This window comes from Stegastes partitus, unplaced genomic scaffold, assembly GCF_000690725.1.
Source record: "Stegastes partitus isolate 25-593 unplaced genomic scaffold, Stegastes_partitus-1.0.2 Scaffold136, whole genome shotgun sequence".
NCBI classification, from domain to species: Eukaryota; Metazoa; Chordata; class Actinopteri; family Pomacentridae; genus Stegastes; species Stegastes partitus.
This window is the reverse complement of record NW_007577867.1, coordinates 342,329-367,863: the sequence shown is the minus strand read 5'-3', so window position 1 is coordinate 367,863 and position 25,535 is coordinate 342,329. Positions and strand designations below refer to the sequence as shown.

The following is a 25,535-nucleotide window of genomic DNA, read 5'->3' as shown; positions in this document are numbered from 1 at the left end:
ATATTTTTAATTTTTTTTATTTTGTAGATTTATTTTTTGCATTTTTTTTGTAAGCCGAGCTCAATATTTACAAACTTCAATTTAAAAAAAAAAAAGTTAATTTTTCTTCCTCTTTTTTTCTTTTTTGTAAGCTTACACAACACTGACTAATTTTAAACAAGCAAATAATCCATTCTTAACACAAAAGATCACATTTACATAAGCAAAGAATTCATAAAATAGTAAGAACAAAATTTTAAAAAATTAAAATGGTTAAAAACCCAATTTACTTTGACAAAATCATCAATAACACTACTCTGGTTGCCATGTTTTGAAGTGTTTTTTGTGTCCTCCCACTAGTTTCCTGAATTACATCACAACATATTTATTCTGTCACTTTATTACTGGCCTGTTGCATGTACACTACAATTTCTGGTTTTATTATTTGGTTAGATAACCACACTTTGAGCACTCTTCCTGTGTTTTGTTTTTGCTGTTTGTTTGTTGGCATTACATTCATGAAGTAAATGCACATGTGAAAATGACTATCTACAACAAATGAGAAGGTGTTATTTTACATTGCAATTAGTCAGTAAAGCAACAACTTCCCAAGCCCAGACATTATTAATCTTCCTCAAACCCTACATTAATATTTACACATTTTTAAAACCCATCTGTGCACAAATTACATCTTCACTTATGTCCCCCAGCAATGCTTTTAAAATGATGCCATTTTGTAAATAAATATGCAAGACTTTTCAGCTATATATTAGATTAACAGATGTCAGTTTTCTAAACCAAAACGAAATCTAAATGATAAAGTATCCTGTTGGTCTACAGTTAAGCATTATGAGATTTGATAAATAGTTCAAATGTGTAAATTACAATAAGCAGCAGTTATTTATGAGCAATCTCTTTGCAGTGTCTCCTACCAGCATACATTACTTCTGCACTGAACAGTTCTAGCATTTATTTTGGCTGAGTGATACATCTGTCGATACAATCTTTGTTTACATCAACTTCCTGTTCTTTCTTCTTCTCTGCTACATTTTGAAGCAGATCAAAGATTCTGCAGCCCCACCAGCGCCGCCTGATGGTCAGTTTTAGAGCAGAAATTTATTGTGCATTTAAACAAATTTTTGTGTATTTAAAACTGTAACATACTCAGCAGAATGAACACAATAACATGCAGAATTTAGTTTTGTCATAAATGCACATTTTCAGGATTGTTTTAGGTTTGTTTTCACATTAAACAGAAGTAAAAAAGATGGTGCAAAACAAGGTAAAAATCAATAAGATCAAATAAAAAATACTGTACAAATAAAAGGAAGGCAAAGTAAAGCAATACAATGAAGTTAGCGCAATAAATTAATACATTTAACATTTTCATATTCGCCATTCAAAACTTGGAATTGGGGGGAATCCCATCGAAATGTTGAGGAAAAGTCCAACAAAATGCAGCTTGCAGCCTTCTTCTGCACAGTCATGAATATTCATTACAAATATGTGTCATTCGATAAGATCCTGGCAAAATAAGAACACAAAAGTATTAGTATGCATGAGGAAATCCACACCATTGGAGACGCTATAAGGCAACAAAACAGCTCTTACATCATCTGAGTCCTGTTGGCAGGCCGTACCGTTGCTGCTGGTGCCACTTTCGTGGTCGACCGTGACGCCGTTTTCGTCATCCTGGATCCTCAGGTTGGAAAAACGATACACAGGTGTCCTGCAGAGGGCGACAAGAAACCACAACAGTTCAGCTCCTGTCTGCAAAAAGGTGTACGTGCAGCCGCGGTGTGTGTCTGACTCACCTGTTTCTATAAACCACTCTCCTGACAGCTATTACTGCGGAAACCACGGCTACCAGGACGATGACGCCTGCTCCTCCGCACACTAGGATCAGCACCAGCCTTTCTCGCTGGAAAATACACGTAAGAGCTGGTATACTTCCAAAAAACAAAACTGAACTTGAAGAGCTAAACGAGGGCGAATAGAATGAAAACCTTCACTGACCGGTGTGTCAAAGTGTGTGACTGAAGATGTGGACTTGTCAGGCGGACCAGGGCTGGGTTTTACACCACAGGGCCTGATGACCGTCTGCACTGCCAGCTGAGGATTGTATCCGCCCTCACACCGATTACTCGGCACCTTGCGATACCTTTAAAGATATAAAGAGTGTGAGTGTGAGCGTGTAAACAAGGTGTGTCTCTTCATTTGAAAAGGGAATTACCCAGCTGTTAGTAACTCATCCTCTTCTCCATTCAGGCACATCTCCAAAGTTTTGTTTGCGGCACTCGGTTGTCTCACGCACTCTGAGGTGTTCACGTGACGATAGTAGCCGTAGTCACTGTCACCAAGGAGAGAGATCAGTTTTAATAGAATACATTCTCCATGCTGGAGCCAAACCAAGCCTCCAACACAGACTGAGAGGCCACATTCTGCACCTCTCTTCTTTAAATCACCGTATTCTGAATACAGCACAATGTAGTTTCAGTCACACATACCACAGGTAATCTTCTCTGGTGCACAAGCAAGAGCTTTGCTTCTTGCTCACCACAAAGCCTCGCCCATTTCTGCACACGGACTTCCTCTTTAACCTCCTGTAAGTCTCCTTGACACCCAGCACGCAGCCGTTTCTCTCCGAGTCCGTTTCTTGTGCAGAATGAGCCAACCACTCCTCATAGTCCTGGTCATCACCTGAAGAATCAAATACAGACCAGTCACTGTAACACACGATTTCGAAACAAAACAGCTCCTAAAAAAAATCACATTTTATGTCACGATAAAACATCCAGCTTACATTTCGACAGTATCGGGGAAACATTGTTGTCGTGTGAACTGGTCGAGCAGACATGTTGCAACACCACACAGGCAGAGTGAAAAACCCAGAGCCCAGCGCTACAAAGCAAGTTACCAAATTCATTTTGGTTTTTCACTTCATTTAACAGCTGCAGTCAGGGTAAATGGTCACATAGCTGGTTATCGGCTCATTAAGTCAACCTAGGGTTACTCATTAAAAAAAAAAAAAAGCATGGGCCGGTCTGGAGCTGCATATTTCCTAAATCAGCATGATGACTTTAAAAATATAATAGAGGCTAAAGGAAACAGCTGCTGCAGCCAAAACCATGAAGGAAAACTGGCTTAAACATGACAGACTTATTAAACATAACTTAAGTTAATAGCCTTATTAGTATAATTTATGTGGCTTCGTCTCATTAATGGCATAATCAATTTCCTGTTGAATATTTGCTTTAATAATGCAACACAAGACTGTGTAACAAATTGCAGATGTAGTTCCATTATGTTGCTCACAAAAAAACATATTAAAAGATTAAATAATCCAGTAATAAAGATTGTTGTATTGATGTGGAGGATGAGTTTAATATTCTTACATAAAGTCTAATTCCTATTGTGTGTCAGACAGTTAACATCTTATTCTTTCTGCTGCGACCTGGGTGGTGGTAAATGGTTTTGGAAGCGAGCAAAGATCAAATATGAAAACATCATTCAATGTGAGGCTTACTGCTGATCTTATAACAAGAACAAGGCTTTAGTGCTTCATCAGTCTCTGTTTTAGGATCACACCGCTCTACAAAGGTCTGCAGAACAAATAGCTTTAAAATTGCTTGCAGCTTCAGAGCTTTCGTGCAGCATAAGTTACCATAGTAATGTACCACCATCATAGTCCTAAAAAAAAACCACAATTAAACCGGAAATGACCTCGCTAACCCATAATTCTGTTACAGACATCTGGAAAACTTGGCGTCAAAAAAACATTTCTTGCCCCCTCCGAAGCAGCTTGTCCCAAAATATATGTGACACTGATTGTCCAAATACATTTTGGGACTTTTAAATAAAGCAAAGAAGATTATAGAGGAATCCACAAACCACAAAACCACAACACAAACAAAAGAATAAACAATGGATGTCTTGTTGACAGATGACTAAAAAAAAGGCATCCATTGTTCAAAACCTGCTGGATTGAGAAAAGATGAATGCAGTGTCATTGGATCTCAAAGTTTACAGGAATTGTACAGTTACGAGAAAACACTACAAGGCTCCACCTTGTAGGACTTTAGAGGTGGAAGCGCTTACACTCTCTGGTGATGAGGCTCTGGAAGTCTATGGTGACCGCCACCCACATGGGCTGCCCGTCCTCTTCAGGCCGGAAGCCCCAAACGCTGACGTTCATGGCCTTGGTGCCGGGCTCGCAGGCCAGGCCGGCGAAGAAGAAGGGCTGCTCGGTGAAGTTATACGACTTCCAGCACTGGCCTTCATCTGTGGAGAATCTGGAGAGAACAAATGGCAGCAAAAAGTATGGAATCACTTCAGGAATAGTGGTATTAGCTCGTTTAATTTAAAAAGGATGTATTTTTAGTACTTGATAGTTTTGACTTGTCCTTCGCGCTGGGCCTCCACAGCCACAATGAGACCCCCAGAGTCCAGTATGCTGTAGTGGTGAGGACCCCTCAGCGTCCCCCTCCAGTTATAGCCCCCATCCGAGGACACAAACACATCTGGGTGCTGCCACGACGACAGAGAGTCGCCCACAGTGCCTGGTGAAGAGAAAATACAGCTTTTGATTAATATGCTAACATGATTGAACAAGGAATTAACTTACAAAACAACTGCTATGATTGAAAATGACTTCACCATGGGCGATGACCAGGCCGATGGCGGTTGGCTCAGACAGAGCTAGCATAGGGACTATTCGGTTGTTGCGACTGTGTTCTCCGTGAATATGAAGGTTGCACTGGTAAGACAACAAAAAATAAACAAGTTAAAGATTGTTTTAGTGAAGACTAAACTTAAACAAGTTCCTGCACATGCACACTGGGATTAGCTGTCTCTGTATCCAACATACACTCTTGGCTTGATCTCCACAATCCACATTCTCAGGTTTGTTAAGTTGCCTCCACGCCCCTCCTCTGTTGAAGGAAATGACAGATCTTATACGGCCATCTGCAACGAAACAAAGTGTTCGGGTCAGGTTGGGTTTCCACTTTCAGAGTTTCCAGTCAACCTCTTTGTTTCGGTTTACTTGGTTACGTTTTGGAAAGTAGGCTTCAAATATGACCCTTTTACACCATGTTGAAGCTTCTCCTCCGTGTTCTGGGTTGCCAGGTTGATGAGTCATGCAACGTCTAATATACGACTGATTGGCTGATCTGACATGTATTTGTGACATGTGACAAACAAATGTAAATTGAAAATGCAGTTTAGTGGTACAGAAGCATGTTTTTTGGGAGACGGGGCTGCAGTTAAAACAGTCACAACTCCATGTCATGAAGCTCCATTTTTAGGGCTTAAAGGATTTCCATTTTAGGCTCTAAAGTGGCTCGGGGATTAGCACTGTTGACTCGCAGCTAAGAGATCCCTGGGTCGCGTCCCGGCCTGGGATCTTTTGGTATGGAGTGTCTCATAGTTACATATTTAGAAGTTTTTTTTTTTTCCCGTCCTTCACATCTTAAAATGGCGAAGATGGACACCAGCTCGCCTACAGCTCTGCTAAAACACTGGGAAACTAGTGGTATTGTTATTGCTGGTTTAGCCATAAGTGCTCAATACAGAAACTGATGCTGAAGAAGAGCAGTGATGCAGAAAGCTCCTCCCTGCATACCGACAAGATTAGTTCCTCAGATTTGCAACGTGTTTTTAGAGATGCAGTGTTCAGTACTGCAATTTCAAGGTGGAAATGCTGAGCCGTGACTTCTTGTTTCATTTATAATATGCTTTCCAGCATGTTAAAAACAAGGAAAAAACTTGATTTTCAGCAGGCAGGGACTCGAAGCTTTAACCAAAAATGTGTCCAAATCCTTTCATGCAGAAGGTATATACAGATGAAAAGCTGACAGAGAGAACACCCACATGCAGAACCTTACCAAGGTCTAGTTTATTCGTGAGGTAAACTCCTCTCAGTGAGGTGATGTTGGTGAAATCGCTCGTCCTCTGCCCGTCAAACAGGTGACGCTCCAGCGATTTGGAGAACAGGATCCCGCGGTCGTCCGAGGTGTACATGGTCCCAAAGAAGGTGTCTGGGGTGAAACAGGAAGTAAACGATGAGTGCTGAGTCACGTTTACAACAATCGGGAGCATCTCAGGTCGAAACGATCATCAATCATATTTTATCTAGTTTATCATGCGTCAGCTAAAGGCGCGAAGGACAAACCTGGTCAGGAGAGTGTGTGTGTGTGTGTGTTTGTGTGTGTGTGTGTGTGCTTATGTTACACCCTGATCACAAGATATGTTTGTCAGCTTTTGCAGTGTAACCTAAATCTCCCTCCCTTGAGCCAACAAAAGATAAAGCCCCTTTACCCCCATATCTCCCCTGTTTATCTCTGCTTTACAAAAAGTCCCATCAGCCTCCTCACACAGCAGAAGCAGAGAAAAAAAATTATATATTAAGAATAACAATAACACAAATTAAACAAAAAACAAATGAGAGAATAAAGACGCGGGAGACAAAGAGAAGTAAAGAAAGGAACAAAGAGCGAGCAGCTAGATTTGTTGCACAAATACACGCTCACTATGTTTAATGATTTGTCAGCAACACCGAGAACTTGTGAAACCAGTTTGGTTTGAGCTTTTCCATTACAACAAAAAAAAAAAAAAAGAGGCTGAGAGAGCTATAAATTCTCGTCACATTGTGTGGGCATATTTGCAGATATGTGTCAGGCATGTTGTTGTAGGTGTGTGTGTGCTCGGCTAAATGGAAAATATGGACAAAGAGATTAACTGTGCCGGCGTGTTTGTACCTCCCGGGTTGTCCACATGCATGAAGAGCATATCCTCGTCCCCGTCCAGGATGGAGTAAAACTGCAAACACACACACATATGGAGGGAGGGGGCACAACATGAGGATCAGGCCACAAAAGAAAAAACAGACTTTTTTTGATGACTGGTTTAATCCTGGCCATACACCTCATCTAATCGCCGTGAGAGAGAGTGTGTGTTTGTGCTGTCAACAAGATGTGTGGGAGGGTGTTTCATCACAACAGGTGTGTGTGTGTTCAGTTGGTGTTGAAAAAGGAAATGTTGTCACTGATGTGTTTTTTTTACAAAGACGAATGAAAGTATGTGAGTGTGTTTGTCACCAAAGTGCAAAGAATTTATGAGTTTCCCCCCAAAAAATGCTCACTAAGTGTGTGAAAAGAAAGGGAATATTTTAGTTTGACATCTGGACATCACATGTCGAATATGGTTTCAAATGTTTCAGGACAACTTAATGATCTTCTGCTGATGAAAAGCAGAATTTGTGGGGGTTTTTTGGCTTTGCTTGTACTGTAAACTTTCACCCAGAACATCAGGAATGAAAAGAAACACCCAAAAACAATTCAATAAAACAGAAATGAACTAAAAATGTATCATTCTATGAAACAGAAATACACACAAATAACAGACGGATGAATAAATGGAATGCAGAACTGAGCGTGGGTTTCTCTCGTCTCTGTTCTTTGTGTTTGACTAAGCAAGCAGGAAAAAGATTTTTTCTTCAGAAGTGAAACTAAATGAAACCTACATCCTGAGGGCAAAAGCTGAAAGTGACGGTTCAGGGGATGTGTGGAGTCATGTTGAATTTTGACGCTCACGCCTGGAGACACATTTGTTGATTTTGATCACAACCTTTTATCGCCAAGTCTGATCTCTCCTAAAAGCTGAACCTTATCTGTGACGGTGAGGTCCACATATCAAGGCACTACGTTTAAAACGAGTATATACTCAATTAACTTCACTTAAAATTGTTCTGACACCAAAATCCCTCAATTTTCTGAACAGAAAAAGTCTGTGTTGTGTATTTAAATGCAGTCCACCTGGTCTGGAATGTTTGAAAGAGCAAACCAGCTCCACTTCCTGGTCACTGAGTTTATTAACATTAAAGTCGGAATGATTAACCTAACATTAAAGCTTTAAGAAGGTGCTTGACAGGGTTTTGTTGTTGTTGTTGTTGTTGTTGTTGTTGTTGTTGTTGCCTTCTAGGTACATTTCCTTTGATTTGGCTTCATCTTAGATAAAATGGCTGCCAACAAAAAACTTTGTGAATCAGGTGATAATTTGACCCTCTGAACCCGGCAGGTTTGAATGTTATAGTTTTAAAAATCATCAAAATGACAACTTTTATTAAAGCGAGAAACTGTAAAAACAGAAACAACCGTCAATTTCTTTCTTTAATCTTTCTGATGTTTTATGAATGAATCATGTGTGACATGTTTTGTCAGGAAAATAAACCAAAGCTAAGGATTAAATTATGATAATTTATTAAAAATCACTTTATTCTACGAATTCAAATTTGCCAAGAATAAGCTGTTTAATTTAAACAGATCCAGCTTTAAAAAAAAAAGAAAAATCTCTGACACGCATCCATTTTTTCTAGTATTGGCAACACCTTGACACTTGGGAAAATGTTGTACGTGTTGATTCCAGATTTTTTCCCCAATTTTTGTAAAGAAATCTACATCTTTTCTTTTTTCTGAATGATGGCATTCCAACATGTGTCATATTGCACGGAAGACATGTTTGAGGTCTCTCTCCTTCTAGCCATAGTTGTGCTGTTTCTATAGATGTACAGGACTTTATATTGCAGTGAAAATGAGTCTAGAGCGAGTAAAAAGGCGACAGCAGCAAAGAAACTCCCAGCGACTGCTTGGTTCAGTTTAGAAAGAGAAAGAGAAAATGTGAACCTCTACAGCGAGGGGATCCTGTTGTGCTTTGGCTGATCACTTTGTCCGATAACAAAACTCTTCTGTTCTGGTGGGAAATGCTTTGTTCCACAATGACACTGCCCTCATTCATTAGGCACAAAGTTGTCACACATAATTTCATTTGTGTACACTGAGACTAAAAAATGAAAATAAAACACAACCACGCAGACACCACGTGATAAGACCGTCTGGCGTAAAATGCTTTACCTGGGTCGTCTGAGGATAGTTTATACAAAAAAAATCTTAGATCTGCTTGAATCTGCCTGCTGTCTGGGAAGATGTATAACTAAAAAATCTACACGTGCATGAACAGACATGCTCTTGAATTTGGCAGATGTTCCAAGAGTGATACTGGAATTTTGGCACAAGCGAACCCCAGAAACTTCAGACATTAAAATACTGCCAGTGTGTGTCTGAATTATAAATAAAGAAGGTAATAAATGTCACCGGCTGCTGCACCAGTTTGATATCTATCCATGCTCTGCAGTTAAGGGCTCTTAGATTTATTGCAACTGAAAATCTTTAAACAGCTTTTAGAAATGATCATTTCTTTTCTCTCTCACCTGCTCAGTGGATGCAGGAGGAAGTAGAGCTCGACTGAAGGTGTCTCCTTGGTCTGATGAGAAGTACATGACGCGAGGGGATCTCTGGGAGCGAAACAGTGCGTCACGATACAACACAAAATTACAATGTGTGTGTTCGGACGAGGCTTTGCGTGAACGTGTCTCACCGGCTCTTCCATCACGGAGAAGAAGAGAAAGGCTCCTATGTAGCCAAAACTGTAGATGTCCTCGTGGATTGTGGTGAAAGTCTTCCCCAGATCCTTTGTCCTCTTCAGCACTAAGTCTCCTCGTTCATCCGTGTCATCTAGTGAAAAATAGAAAGATACCGTGACAACAAGAAACAGGAATGTGTCTTCAACTCATCGTAACTACTCATACACAGCCAGCTCCCTGACATGCAAAACTTCTTTTTATTGTTCATGAGAAACTGAATTTTGCAAAGTAAATGGTGTCTTACACTAGCTCCTGACCTCCACTATGATTTGCTGCATTGAAAATAAACATAAAACAGCTGGATAGCATTGTGCACACTGGCAATAAAGTCATTAGCAAAAATCCTTCTTAGCAAATTTGCATCCAACTTAATTGAAACAATATGAGCTGCTTCCATCAGGTGAGAGATACAAGAGACTAACAATAAGTCTTGTTTTTCATTCCATGTGCAAACAGCTCACATATGCAAAAAAAAACTGCCTCTCGGTTCTCTGCACAACTTGTCGCTTTGTGTTGCTTATTTTACGTCATGTGGACAGTTTCTCCGTTTTCAGTTTCATCTGTGGTTTCATTGCGGCTTCCTTGCCGTTCTTGTGTGACGACAGCTCGGGTGAGGCGAGAGAGGTGAGGGGGGGGGGGCCTGAGATGAAGCTGTTGCCGCGGAGACTCGGCACATGACGCGTGCGCTCTATCAGTGGACGCCCTTTTTTATGGCCTTGTAATAAAACAGATTTCCTCATGTGTGACAATAAAGATCTAAACTGAACTGGAAACAACTGCAAAGATGAATACTGGATGAGATGAAACTGAGCTGATCAGAGTCACAAGACTGTGTTATGTAAAAAAAAATTAAACAGTGAAACTGAACTTTTCACTTCTATTACAAATTGTGTGTGGTTAAGAAGAAGCAGCGGCGTACTACGGAAGTCATGAATGAGCTTTTCTGAATCACATTGATATCCTCACTGTATATCCAAATCGGGTTGGATGTCTTTAATGCTGCCTGAGTGACATTTTTAAAGTCTTCTGCTATCTTTAACCCTGTAAAGTGTATCACATTTGACATGAGTTTCTGAGACCTCTACATCATCAGTGTGGTACTTTTTTCCCTGAAAAACCTGATGCATACAATCAGACACATTCAGTGCAACCATAATCCACCACGGATTGTAATTCATGCACCAAAAGTGTGGCAAAAATGATACAAATTACACCTCATGTATGAAAATTGCTTTTTTTTAATATACATTTTTTAAAATTTGTCAGATAGTTTAATTAAGGGCTGCAAGGTGGCTCGGTGGTTAGCACTGTTGCCTCACAGCAAGAGGGTCGCCGGTTCGCGTCCCGTTGAGGACACCTGGATCTTTCTGCGTGGAGTTTGCATGTTCTCCCCATGCAGCGTGGGTTCTCTCCAGGTTCTCTGGCTTCCTCCCACACAGTCCAAAAACATGTTGAGGTTAATTGGTGATTCTAAATTGTCCGTAGGTGTGAATGTGAGTGTGCTTGGTTGTCTGTCTCTAAGTGTAGCCCTGTGATAGACTGGTGACCTGTCCAGGGTGTCTCCTGCCTTCACCCTAAGTCAGCTGGGATAGACTCCAGCCCCCCACGACCCTGGTGAGGATTAAGCGGTGTATAGATAATGGATGGATGGATGGTTTAATAAACACTCCATTTTTAAAAAATTATAATTTTCTGCCAGTGACTTCATGGTTCAGGCTTTGCAGGGTTAAAGTGTTTTTCTTACCTGTGTCTACTCGAGTGCAGCTGAAGAACAAATGGATGCCAGCCCCCCTGATGGAGAGAGGAAACATTTCACAAACACAAATAAACAGCTTCTCTTTCCAGAAGATATTACAATGCAGATATTATCAATGTATTTGAAGCAAACTGCTGCATACAGTGAGTTCTATGAGGTCAATTCTACCATATGACAATCTGCACATGAATCTGGTGACGGATTTTTGTTTCCTGTTTATTCTCACCATGAGAAAGAATGCACTCCATCATGAACTTTTGTCCACTTGGCGCCAAAGTCCAGCGAGAGCCAAAGGCTGCCCTGCAAGTCAGGAACCAGAGGAGTGTTTACCTTCACTTCAAGGTGTGTTCTTGATGAGTGAGTGCACGTGTTATGTGTGCCAAGAATATTAAACAGAGCACAGGAATCCACTGTGACACCTCGAGGACACGATAATCAAAAGACTCACATCGATGCTGAGTGCCACCAGGTAGTCGGGGTTGAAGAAGTGGTACGTGACCGGCTGAGCTAGGTGGAAGGGCAGCTGGATGAACTTGAAAGTCGCGCCGGCGTCCGTGGAGGTGAAGATAATCCCACCTGGGTTGTCGACCACCGGTGTGTCTGCGGTCAGTATCACCTGTCAGGCGAGATCAATCGAAAACAGAGCGGCAGGTTTGACGGCATTACAATAAAGTATAGGGGAAGTTACTCGCACACAAATATCTAAATTAAATTCAGATTTTAGTTGTTTACATGCAGAATTTCTTGCTTAGGTTTACCTACATTTGAATTGTTTGCGTCTCAAACCTCACTAGCACCCAATGACAGTATATCGATTACATAGAAGAAGAATTATGGATAAAAAGATGCACAACTGAGAACATATTGAAATGTAAACTGTGCTTGTCTCAATATGTCGATGCATTTCTGCGGGTTGAACATATCAGCCACAACACTCTGAGGTCACGAGGGAAAGTGTTTTGGCAGTGAAGATCTGGTTTGACTTGATTTGATGTCACATCAGCGTGCCAGATGTCTCGACTCTATTGTGACGCAAAATTACTCTCTCAAAACACAGAAACTGGCGCTCTTCTCCCACGAAACAAAGTCATAAAAACAAAGCCTGGTGCCACATCTTTTTAATAAACTGATAAAACAAAAGCTTACAGAGCTTCCTGGTCCGACGCTGACTCCAAACTCCTCCCTGATGAAGGTGTGGTTGATGCGGAGGGAGATATCGTGGAAGGACTTGCCATAATCCGTACTGATGAGAGAGAAGAGATAGCTTTGTCTGCGGTTTGCACAGAGTGAGACGAGTGTGTTGATCTGATGGCGGCTCACCTTCGGTAAAGTCGAGACGAGCCTCCTTCCAGGAAAGAATCAATCGGTGCACTGATTGTTGATAGCACGAGGATCACCTGGGGAACGTAGTTGATGATGATAGAGTAAAAAAAAGTGTTCTTTTTGAATTTGAGCTATCACTTCAGCTGATGTATTTAAGCTTCAGGGACCCATTTTTCAGTTAAAAATTGCTTTAAAAAACACTCATAGTTTACCTAAAAATGCAAACCTGAAGTAATGAATCTGCACATTACTATAGCACAGAGTCAGAATACTCATGTGTCAGGGTTAAACCGTATCTCTAAAGTGAAAACCAGGCAGCATGTTCTGTTTATGAGCATGATGCAGATACTCACCCCTGTACCATCGCCCACCCATGTGAGAATTACATAGGAGCCGTCATCACCGTTAAACCCTGTCTAGGAGAAAGAGGGAGGAGGATGGCTCACACATGTGATCATAATAAATACAAAGTTTAAACACACAAAACTACTCAGTCATGAAATTTCCACTTTGTGTGATGGTCAGATATCACACTTCTTGCAAGATGGGTGCATTTGTCAGCTATAAAGGTATTCAGTGGTTAACTGGTAATTAGATCATCACTTTGTACTATTGGCATTCATTAAACTTGATTTTTAGAACAGTTTCACCTGTTTAAGAAGCTTTGAATAACCAGAAACAATACAAAAACACAAGGAATGATTTTTTTTTTCATGCTGTGTCATCGCCCAGCCAAGTGAGAATTACATAGGAGCCATCATCATTGTTATGCCCTGTGTAGGAGGGAGGAGGATGGCTCACACATGTGATCACAATAAATACAAAGTTTAAAACACACACACGCACACACAAAAAAACTATACAGTCATGAAATTTCCACTTTGATAGTCAAATATACTGCTTGCAAAATGAGTGTATTGGTCATTGGTCAGCTATGTAGGTATGAGGTGGTTAACAGTGATAATTAGATCATCACTTTGCATTATTTTCATCCATTAAACTTGATTTTAGACCAGTTTCACTTGTTTAAGAAGTCTCCAATAGCCAGAAACAATACAAAAACACAAGGAATGATTTTTTTTTTCATGCTGTGTCATCGCCCAGCCAAGTGAGAATAACATAGGAGCCATCATCATTGTTAAACCCTGTGTAGGAGAAAGAGGGAGGAGGATGGCTCGCACATGTGATCACAATAAATACAAAGTTTAAAACACACACACACACAAAACTATTCAGTCCTGAAATTTCCACTTTGATAGTCAAATATACTGCTTGCAAAATGAATGTATTGGTCATTGGTCAGCTATGTAGGTATGAGGTGGTTAACAGTGATTATTAGATCATCACTTTGCATTATTTTCATCCAGTAAACTTGATTTTCGACCAGTTTCACTTGTTTAAGAAGTCTCCAATAGCCAGAAACAATACAAAAACACAGCTAATGATTGTTTTCTCATGTTAACTCATGCAAGACTCAAAAGAATGGATGTTTCCCTCCGTGGACTTTGCCCCCCTCCTTGTATTCAGCTCCAGAACAATGTCCCTCCACTCAAACACACCTCACCTCATGCGTGTTGTCATCCAGAACCTTGTGTTCGGCTGGGGTGAGGGGGAGCCGGCAGGAGGTGAAGGGAGGACCGTGAGAAGGGTTGGAGGTGCCCGATGAGCTGCTGGTGTCTCTCCTGGGTCGTGCGCGCACTTGGCTCTCATCCTGCTGAGTCCGGCGGAAAGTCACCGTCCTCCCCCCGGAGCTGCTGCTCTCAGCGCCCACAAGAAGGACGCACAGCCCACCGAGGACCACCAGTCTCCACATCATACCGACAAAACAGAGGGACTCCAAGGGGGGGAAAAAAATAGATCATAAGAGTGACCCAGATGCCTGCTAGATACTGCCTGAGTTAATGTTGTTGCGCTCTGAAGGCAAGTGAGGGTGGGGAGTGCTTGGACGGGTCATTAACATAAAAAGTGCTGTGTGAAGTGGCGCGGCCACAGTCAGCAGGTGCTTCTACCCGCATCCAGGTGACCTAGCTGCAGGGAGGATTTACATTTCAAGAGTAAAGGTGATGGAAACGCATCTTACGGCCGTTTGCAAAAAAAAAAGTAGGAGAATGTGGGATTCAGTGACTACTTGTGAGAAATTCCGTCAAAGCGATCGAGAAAAAAAAAAGCGTAATGGATGAAATGAGGGAGTTTTAAAAGTAGGAGGGGACGTGAAAGCGGCAAAGCAGAATATTAGTTGTAGTAGGAGGTGGAACAAGTCTACGCAAGAGGTGGACGTGCGTTCACGCGTGCAGATGGATGAGCATCTCACCCAGGTGCCAAAGTGCCTCGGGACGTTTTTGCGCTTTTACGCACAACAAAAGACGGTTTTTATTATTCCCACAGTGGAGCTGCAGGTGTTTTCACATTACAACCCAGCCGTGACAAACTTTCCTCACCCCGTGAAGAATAAATAAGCTTCACGTTAATCCGGCTGTGTGACTCATTTTAACTGTTCTGACGTTTTGGGCCATGCCAACAGATACGAGCTCATAGATGTTTTGATTGCAGAGATCAGGAAGTGGATGAAGGTGGCACCTCAACAGGAAAGCCTCACCTCAGATTTATGAGTGTGTGACTGTAAGATGTGTAATAGCCGGAATAATAGGTTCCAATTAGAGATAAAGACTTGTTTGTTTTACCATTTAAGGCGACGGAAACCACACGTAGGCTAAGAAGTGGTCAAATCAAGCGAGACACTGATAATTTTTGAGAACTTGATACACCAAAGCACTGACTCATAGACTGTGCGGGTGTGTGTGTGTGTGAAGTGTACAACCTCTGACAGTAAAAACACTTCAACAGAAAACAAGTCACTTTCTCAAGAGATAGACATTGACATATTGGTGCACTTCAGCGGGTGGAAATGTTCCCCTTGTGACCCCAGAAACACTGTTTATATGAGTAATAACAGCATCATGGCTTCTTCAGTGGTTCAGCGAGTCCGTATGGAGGTTTCTGAGTCAGTCGGCGACACGGGTGACTCAGGTGTTTGAATGAATTTGTCCTGCATTTGATTAAAAGCGCTCTATTTTCACTTTTTTATCTCCTGAAGCTCATGAGGAAAGCATTGATGCCCGTTGAGGACAGACACTGAACCATTAAAAACAATTACATAACATAAAGTTCAGTGCATAGAGCCAACATTCCCCCCAAGGCCTTGTCTTTGTGAGCGAATGTGTTCGCACATGAATGCAAGAAAATGAGACTGTCTGTACTTTGGGGTCTGCTGTTACACAACAACACTTCCAGCGAAGGAGGGATCTTTTTGAACTGCCAAAAGGTTTTTTTCCCCATTTCCACCGTGTTGTGTTAGACGTTATCTTTTAGAGCAACTGTCCTTTGTCAGGACCTGTCAATTTTGTCCGCTTGTAAATCCCTCTCTGCTCTACCAACTTTCAGTTCCTGAATCACTGCCAAAGTGGCGTCAATGTTCTTGATTTTATGCACTTACGCAGCCAGATGTGTAACCTTTACAGTGAAGAGGCAACGTATGACTCCTGTTCTTGAGAAGAGGAGGCCATGACCTTTTACTTACGACAGCAAATAAAATGTTTTGTTAATCATTTTATTGAAAAAAGAAAAAGAAAAAAAAAGTCACAACATTCAAACTTTAGTGCAAATTGTTCAGTAGTGCTGTAACATTTGTCAACAGATTTGTAGTTGATTTGACACAGTCTAGCTGCCACAGTTCTGGACAGCAGATGGTATAAAACAGAACATCCTGTGGGGCGACGCATCCGTGTCAACAAACAGTCTTTTCAAAGTGCAGAGCATGTCCAACAAGTTGAGTGGCGCAACTTCCTCATGAGCCCATGTTTCTGTTTACAGACGCTCCTCTCCGGTGGCCGGTTGAGGGGAGCTGCCTTTCGGTGTGGAGGTCCACATCCGCCGGTCGGCTGTAGTGATGGTCCTGGACGTACATGAGGCCGCCGAAGGAGTCCACGATGGCATAGAAGACAGCGAAGATGGAAAGCACCGATCCAAACAGATACATCTTAATGACCGCTGACACCATGGTTCCAGAGGAAAAGGAGAGAATCCTGCAGTAAAGAAAAAAAAGATTCATGTAATTAGTTGTAATAGCGTGGAGATGCTTTAATAGATAATAAATGATACTATAAATAACATTCTCCACACGTATGGAAACATGCTTGTTTGGTGGCAAAGATCACATCATCATTTGTTATTTTGGTGGAAGACAAATGGAAAATAACAGCTGCACTAAAATGTGACTCATATCACAACATCTGTGAAAAGTAACTGCAATATATATATATATGTGTTTTGCATACTGTTCAGCTCTAGTACAGCACATGACAGTCAACACTTTTGTCAGACTTAGACAGATTGATGATTCATATTTTTAACAGCCCAATACGAGGCTTAACCATTAATCACACGACTGTAATGTCCAAATCACAGGAGCTGAAACATTTTAATAGGAGGCAACATGCCTTATAAATAAAGCCTACAAATCACTCCATCCAAACATAAGGGGACATGCTTATTTACAACTGACTAAAGCAAAAAAATCACATCATCATTGGCAATCTGTCATGAAATCATGACTCCTGTCGCAACTGACAGGAAGAAATCCTGACTTTACTTAGAAGAAAAACCAAAAGCACCCAGATAGATTGATGATTCGTATTTTAACAGCCCATTAGAAGGCATAACCAGTAATCACACGATTGTAATGTCCAAATCACAGGAGCTGCAACATTTTGATAGGAGGCATCATGCCTTATAAATAAAGGCTACAGATCACTCCATCCAAACATAAGGGAACATGCTTGTTTACAACTGACTAAAGTAAAAAAAATAAAATAAATCACATCATCACTTGTATGCTTTTTTAAAGAGGAAAAGTGATCATTTGTACTGAACTCGTGATTTATCTGGCTTTGCAATCTATAGTCTTCGCCAGCCTTAGTGTATCGATTAAGGTCAGTTTAACATCAATAGCTCAGGACACACGCAGGATTAATTACCGCAGCACACAATACATTTCTACGTGTCCAGGGTGTCTCCTGCCTTCACCCTAAATCAGCTGGGATCGGCTCCAGCCCCCCGCGACCCTAATGAGGATTAAGCGGTGTATTGATACTGGATGGATGGATGACAATACATTTCTGGACACGACTTGGTACCGAGGATTACATGAAATAGAGAATAGAGTCAGCAGTTCTACAATGACAGGAAGAAATGCCGAAATACAACCAAAAACAGACCAAACGTGACTTGAATTGTTAACACTGCAGCTCTTACAGGCAAACACTGCCGCCACATGTGGCACAAGCTAATCCTGTTCCCCTTTTTAATTGGACTTATAGCCACCGAATGTCAAATGCTATTAAAAGGCAGCATGTTATGAGCGAGCACATGGTTAAAAACACGAGACCACACAGAGGGAAGAAGCCCAACAGTGACGGTTTTCCGTGTTTTATCAGCAGGCTGGTGAAAATGAGAGTTCTGGTGGTGAAAGAAGAAGAAGAAAAAAAAACACACGTACCGGAGGATCGGCTGCTGTGTACCGTCTGTTGTGGTTTGTTTTCGCTCTTCGAGGCTGAAGCACTTTCTAACGACAGGTTCGATGAAAGTGTTTCTGTATGTCAGCGAGTTCAGATGGGTTTCTTCTCTTCTGTGAGCGCTGGGAAAGTGTTCATCCTACGAGAGAAGAGAGCTCACTGCTGCTATCCGCCTCCCTGAGCTGTTGTGTGTCCAGCAGCCTGATGTCGAATGACTTAAGTAGCAACAGCAGCTTCCTGTCTGCAAACAAACGGCCCGGGGAGACTTCTGGGCTTTCCACGGGGTTTTTTTTGGGTCATGGACTAATTAATGTTTCTAAAAAGAAAACCTTTGATCAAGTTTTAATGTTTGTTGAATTACAATAAACATAAAAGTGTCTTTTATATTTCTTCAGGGTTTAATTTCACCTGTTTCCAATCATTAACTCACAATAAAAAGGCAAGAAGGTTTTGTATAAACGGGCTAGCAGTAAAATATTCATAGTTTTCGTGTTAAGTGAAGAACCACATGGTAACCACCCCACAAAGTTACTATAAGCTGGTGGGATATGCTAAAAACATAGCAGCTCTGTGGGGCAGCATACAGCAGTGTTTTGGGCTAATGCTAATTTTAGCATGCTAACCTTTTTTTTTTTAACACTTAAAAGTTAAATATACCCTATTAAAAAGCTAAACTGTTTAGAATATGTTTGCACGCTAACCGTATTCTAAATGGTAGCTCTTAGCTAACAGTAGGAGACTTAACAAGGACTGTTTACCATGTTCAGTATCTAATAAAGTGGCTAAATTGTAGCTTAGCATGTTAGCAAGCTCTCAGTGACAGCTTTCACTAACACTTTGGTGTTAGCCAGGAATGTTTACCAAGCACGCTGTTATAATTAAGTATGTTTCAAGCTATTATGTGTTCTGAGTCTGGATTTTTCCATGAAGCCTATGGTTCTTATAATTAATTAAGTTTCAAGTTATTATGGATTCTGAGTTTGTATTTTGCACTGAGCTTATAGTAAGGGAAAAAAAATCTGGCAAGCAAACAATTTCTTCACCAATATGTTTGTAAAGGTGTGTAATAACATGCCTTAAAATGTTGAAGTTCAACTCCCATGGGACACCTTAAAAAAAACCTGCTCAAGTTAGGGTACCGATAACCGATTGACGAAAAATCGATTTTTGGAAATCTGGCCTTAAGTAACTTATGAGGGGGCAAATCAGGGTTTTTTCATGATTCTGAGTTGATTGTTAGCATTTATGGTTCACCACAAACACTTCTTTGTTGAAAAAGGCCACAATAAGTTTTACATTTATATTGCACAGTAGCTTTTATTTCACATACTTATATAACACTCAGAGTTATTTCTCATTCACAGTGTCAGAAGCTTCGAGAGTCATTGTTGATGTCTTCTTCAGACTCAACAACATCATGACTGCAGTTTCTACATGTGATGCCTTTACAGATTCCACAGGCCCAGATGCACATGACCCCATTCTTCTTGCAGCTGGATATGCTCATGTACTCATCCATGTCCCCTGCAAATGTTCTCTGCACATGTTGCACAGCATTCACTCTGGAGACCTGGGACTGGATCCTTCTACCCCTCATAAGTTACTTAAGGCCAGATTTCAAAAAATCGATTTTTCGTCAATCGATTATCGGTACCCTAACTTGAGCAGGTTTTTTTTTAAAGGTTTCCCACCAACATTTTAAGGCATGTTATTACACACCTTTACAAACATATTGGTGAAGAAGTTGTTTGGTAGCGATTTAGTTGCCAGATTTGCAAAAAATCTCATAAAATGCCCTTTCTATTATGTCCTTGAAGATAATGTGGGGGGTGAGAACCCGTTCGCATACTTGGAGACAGCAGAAATTCCTCTTTTCTATTAGATACGATTGTTACTTTAGCTACACGCCATGAAACCAACAACATCCACACATGTTGCTTACCAAATGTCAAGGACGTGGACAGAGCGCAGAAGAAGTATGCCTGTCCACGCCATTGGTAACTGGCCAATTAAACTTGGTAGCATACCAATCTTATCTATGTTCGGGGTCAAGAACATAGCCCAAGAAGATATCTGTAACCTGGAGCCGAAAAACCTCAGTTCAGCTGGACATGAGATTCCTCTCTGTCCCTCTGAATCCAGAGCTGCAAAACTTTACCTGTGACCTAAATAAATTCTACATCTGAGAACTGAAGATTTCTCCGGCTTGTTCTTGGGCTTCCAACTAAAGAATCGGGTCTAACAACGCTATCTAATAAGACAGCTAAACTAGAGTTTAGCATGTCAACATGTTCTAAATGGCAGCTTTTTAAAAAACTTTTTAGACTTAAAAAGGAAAGTTTACCATGTCTAACATCTGATAATTTTGCTAGGCTGTAGTGTAGCATGTTAGCATGCTAACACTTTCTCAGTGACAGCTTTTTTTTACACATTCTAATGCTTAGCAAGGATATTTTACAATGTTTATGAATCATGGAAGACATTCTTTAGAGATAAAAATGTGACGAGATGATTCAGCTTAATATTTTGTAGTTTATTGCTGAACTTGTCTTAAGTTTAGTTCATTTACCCGGGCTTGTTTTACACTTCACCAACTCATACGATGACTCAGAACTAATTAAACATGAAAAGTGCAGATAACGGACATTTTTATGGCAGCAAGGAAACTACCGCTTTAAAAATGTGTTAGCTCATGAGCTAGATGCTCTCTAGCTAACCTAACAACCGATATGTTGGCTGACAACCACTGACAATTTTAGGTTAGCTGATCAGCTAACATAACGGTAACCAACTAATGTAATGTTAGAGAGAAAGAGGAGAGGTGCCCAGGGCATTATATTAAGTTGTCCAGTACTCTAGTGCTATAGCAGCACAACTAGGGGATGATTTAGAACCACCTGTGCCAGCATTAACTATCACCTTATCAAAAAAAATAAAGTTTTAAGCCACATCTCTCAAGTAGAGAGGGTGTCTTCCTCCTGAACCCAAACTGGGAGCCCATATCAGAGCAATGCAGCCTGACAGCTGAATGCTCTGTTCTGCTTTTAGAGACTTCAGGAACCACAAGAAAGGGAAGTGCTTTGTTGGGATAATATGGAACAATAAGGTCTTCAAGATAAGGTGGAGTTTAGTCATTAAGGGCTTTGTATGTTGGCAGAAGGATTTTAAACATAATTCTGGATTTTACAGGCGGCCAGTGAAGACAATATATTCTGTCTTGCTCGTTCCTGTCAGTACTCTGGATGCAGCGTTTTGGATCGGCTGTAGGTTTTTTGGGACTTCCTGATTCAGCCTAGAGGTTAGAAATGCATGCACGTAAAATCTGATATGACTAAGATGGGATGTGCCTCATTTTGACATTGTTGCACAAAGTGAAAGAAGAAAATCCCAAAGACTTGCTTTATGTGAGTTAATAGACATATCCTGGTCAGAAATCCTTCCATGCTTCCTCTGAGTAGTGCTGCAGGCCAAAGCAGTGTCATCCAGAGTAACCATGTGGTTAGTGGGTTTCTTAAGTACTATAATCTGTCCGAATTTAGAAGAAAATTACAAGTAATCCAGGCCTTGATATTTTTGGGACATCCTTGAAGTTTTAGTAACGGATTTGCGTCACACAGCTTCATTGATACATGTGATGTGTCATCTGCATAGCAATAAAAGTCTATGCAGTGTTTGTACCTGATGTAAGTGTAACAGTATGTATGTGTGTAATTCTGTAACTCCACTTGCTGTGATTTGGTGTCGGCTCAGTGGCGCCCTCTCGGGAGCTGTGGTGTGTCACGGGTACTGGTGTCGCGCCGTCAGTTCCCGAGAGGCGTGCATGAGGTAGGTTGCGGAGCACAGCACGAGCTCATGAATGGTAGTGTTATGAGTTTATTTTGTTTATTTTTGGAAATATGAGTGTGTAATCAGTTACATTAATGTTCACGAGAGTGTGTGGATATGTGTGTCGTTTGTCTGTGTGCATTGGTTTGGGAAATTGAGAATGTCCGCTAACTAGCTAACTGGCTGGCTAGCTAGTTAGTGAACATGAGGTGGCTCCTTTCGCAGAGTGCTGTGCACGAGACGCCTGAGCCCGCTGACCAGAGTGATTTTGTGTTGCCAGGTGGACCAATAAATGAGAAAATACTGTTCTGCCTTCCGACTCATTATTAATAAACACAACGCAGAGTCGAAGGGGTTACATAAGATGAGTCCCTTTGAAAAAAATCTTTACTTTTATTCGCAAAGCTGAGAGTATGCTTTACTTTTTTACAAGATAACCAACATCTTTTTGGTTCTCCAATCTTAATTCAGCAACATGTCTATGTAGATTCTCAGTCATCCAGGTCATGTTGAGAACTCGAAGCTTCAGTGGAATGAAACTGGACTTCTCTTTTTTTTGGTTCCTGAAAATGCTTCGCCTCTGATGCAAGAGGCTTCTTTGGGAGTCCCTGATATATATTGTCCCTCAAGACTCAACGTTCCTCAAGCTGACAGTGACCGTGAAACTGCCAAGTCACGGATGACTCAATATGTCAGTGGAGGTGAAACTTTCCAAGGGAGATCCTAAAATTGCATTAAAAGTGCCCGTTAATCCCATCTGATAATCTCTTTGTGGAATTAGATTGAAGAAGCGTCAAATGATCAGTGTCTTGTTTGTATCATCCCACGCAGGAAATCATGTCTGATCGTGTTTGTTGGGTAGCTCGCCTTGCTGTTAAAAGGATGTAGCTGACACTAGCCTGCAGGCTAGGTAGTCAACTCACCACCGAGTTGCGGTTACACCCATTTAATAATTGTCTCAAATAGTCTCCAAGTTAGGGCAGAATCTCCACTGTTAACAAAAAAGAAATGCTGTTTAGCAACCTAAGCATTATCCCTCCTGAGTCCACACCAAGCTTTTCAGAGACGGACCCATGGCAGTGGTATCTGGCTAATTAGGTAACTTTAGACAACACAGTTATGCAACATTATTTGGCAACAGTTGGGATTGTTTTTTTTTCCGGTCTAGACCAGGCCGGCCACTGCCATCCCTAAGGACACGCTGTGAGGACGGGAACTCAATGTTCAGAGTTTAACCTTTTCCTACCGTTGGACGTGATCCTGTTTAAAACCTCGTGTACTATTTAGACTTAAGATAATGCTTCCACACGTTGCTGTTCTACCTGTGAGTTTTGGAATTGATTTTAAGATTTTATTCCTTGTTTTTAAAGCCTTGCGTGACGAACTTATCTGGAATGGCCTTTGAGATGGCTCCAAATTCTTGTCTCGTCACCAAAGCAGCGCTTACGCCACCAAATTACATTCGTATACAACCAAACTGCATTCTCAATCACGGATTTTCTCCTGTATTACATTTGTTCCTTACAAATGCGTCTCAAATTAACAGTTGCCAAGTTTTGGTGCCTCAACTTAACCTTAAGTTAACTATTCTTGTGAAAGTAAAGAAAGCAGGATATTTTCCTAACCCTTACCCTGTAGTTTTTGTGCCTACACAGTGTAATAGAAAACATACAAAGTTTTAGTGTAACTTGTGATTTCCCATGTGGACTTTGCATCTCTTCCAAACTTGCAGCCTTTGTTGGTACAGAGTTGTACTAAAAGTGATTCGGCCGTTGCTGTTTGTGGAAATCTCTGCCAGGATGTAATAGATGAACTGTTTTTTTCAGTTTGGTTTCAGTTTTTAGAGACTTAAGACATAATAAGACAATTGTTCTCATTGCTTTTATGTCCTGCTGGCAGCCGAGCACATTAAGAGTAAGATGATATCTCCGGAAATACAGATTCCTGTTTTTAAAACCTATCGTAAAATGGTGAGGTTTTAACCATTAGATCAACACTCACAGACGAAGAGGAATGCATTAGGCAACATGTGAACTTTATGTTATCACTGACGCACAGCTAAGGCATGAGTAAGTGTAAGAGACATACTGTATTCATCCTACTTTTCTGCAACATTCTCACACCAACGTTCATGGGCTCGCTCAGACCTGTTGAACTAGGGATTTCCAGTGAATCCGCATGCCAGGGTGGAGATTCCAGACTTTTACTTGAAAACTTCCCATTCAGGAGAAAGTTAGAGAATAATATCAGTACTGTTCTTTTATCTTCACATCACAGTCATGATCTCACATCCCCTGAGGCCCAATCTGATCGATTAAGGGCTGTGAACCGTCCCCTCTGCATCGCTTTCTTTTCTCACCATTTGTTCTGGGTTGAACTTTCAAACCAATGTCAGTAAATTATGAAATAAAATCACACTTATTTATATAACGGAACAATTTATATGCACAAAAATCAACACAAAAAGACTTGTGAAATCAATTAATTAACATGACAATAAAAAAAGAAAATGTTAAGACCACTAAGAGCAACCAAAAGCTATTGAAAGCATGTATGTTTTTGGATTTTTCTTAAAAATGTTAACAAAAGAGGCATGTTTGATTGAAAAAGGAAGGGTATCTCAACGTTTTGGAGCTGGTTCCACGAAGATACAATCTCACTTACTCGCCTTTATTGTGAAACGGTTCGAATTTAAGAAGCCTGGAGGTAGAATAAAGTCGGGAAGGTTCTCAAATGTAGTCAGGTGATTTATAAAGAAATGAAAGGACCATAAGATAAAATCTGTGTTGAACAGAAAAGCCAGTTGATTACCACTTAGTCAAGCAAGCACACTGCAAATTAGATAAGCCTGCACTGTTGCAAAAGACAAACCAATCTCTCTGTGAGTTGATTTTTTTCTATGGTGCCTGAGCAGAGAGTCGTATGATTTCCTGTGGTTAAAAAAAAAAGGAGAAAAAAAAAGCCTGGAGTTGCACAATCAGCTTGGAGAGTCTGCATTACAATATGAACCATGTGGGACGTATTAACACGGACTCAGTCCTTTACCCGATACCCGTGGGTTGTTCTGATCCACTGTTTATTCTCTATGGTACTGTTGGCTGACTCTAACTAAAATGTCCTTATTATGACTATGAGTTTAAGACAGCAAAGGCCTTAAATGTACAAAATGATGTGGCAGATTTAGAGCTATAACAGTTGATTAGCTGCTCACAACCACATTACTTTGAAGAAAAAGAACTGCGTGGTAATATGGAAACAAGACCGAGCAAAACAAACAAAATCGAGCCAATCTGGGTCAAATTCAACTTGGTAAACCACAACGTGTGTGAGACTAGAAGTTTTGCCCAGCGTTTTCTTCGTACTCAGCAGCAACTGGAAGGCAGCCAGTATTTCACATTACTCATCTACATGCAAATAATAAATCCTGTTGCTTCTCCTTTCGGTGTGCAGATTTAAAACAGATGGCTCTCGAGGAGCTCTCATTTTACCTGGTTTTGTCGTTGTATGTGCACTGAGAGGTTGGTAGTGGTGGTAAAACAGAAAAGCAAATGGGGCAAAGAGAGAGAACCAGACTATGAACCAGAGGGAAGCTGTAGTTGTTTGA

General features: G+C 40.9%; 1 protein-coding gene and 1 long non-coding RNA gene across 2 annotated transcripts; both read right to left on the bottom strand.

The window, feature by feature from the left end:
- Positions 1–3: 3 nt before the first annotated feature.
- Positions 4–14,391, bottom strand: LOC103355173 (sortilin). Its single transcript, XM_008278869.1, has 21 exons — positions 14,101–14,391; positions 12,890–12,952; positions 12,534–12,610; positions 12,360–12,456; positions 11,662–11,829; positions 11,440–11,513; positions 11,202–11,248; positions 9,412–9,548; positions 9,245–9,328; positions 6,738–6,798; positions 5,865–6,017; positions 4,847–4,944; positions 4,636–4,735; positions 4,364–4,538; positions 4,078–4,271; positions 2,487–2,679; positions 2,213–2,329; positions 1,996–2,140; positions 1,794–1,900; positions 1,591–1,708; positions 4–1,503 (listed from the first exon to the last, which is right to left on the bottom strand). The coding sequence occupies exons 1-21, from the start codon at positions 14,350–14,352 to the stop codon at positions 1,489–1,491; spliced, it is 2,475 nt and encodes an 824-aa protein (XP_008277091.1). The 5' UTR covers positions 14,353–14,391; the 3' UTR covers positions 4–1,488.
- Positions 14,392–16,127: 1,736 nt separating this feature from the next.
- Positions 16,128–18,340, bottom strand: LOC103355172 (uncharacterized). Its single transcript, XR_520071.1, has 2 exons — positions 18,091–18,340; positions 16,128–16,618 (listed from the first exon to the last, which is right to left on the bottom strand). It is a non-coding gene; the product is annotated as an uncharacterized LOC103355172 (long non-coding RNA).
- Positions 18,341–25,535: the final 7,195 nt, after the last annotated feature.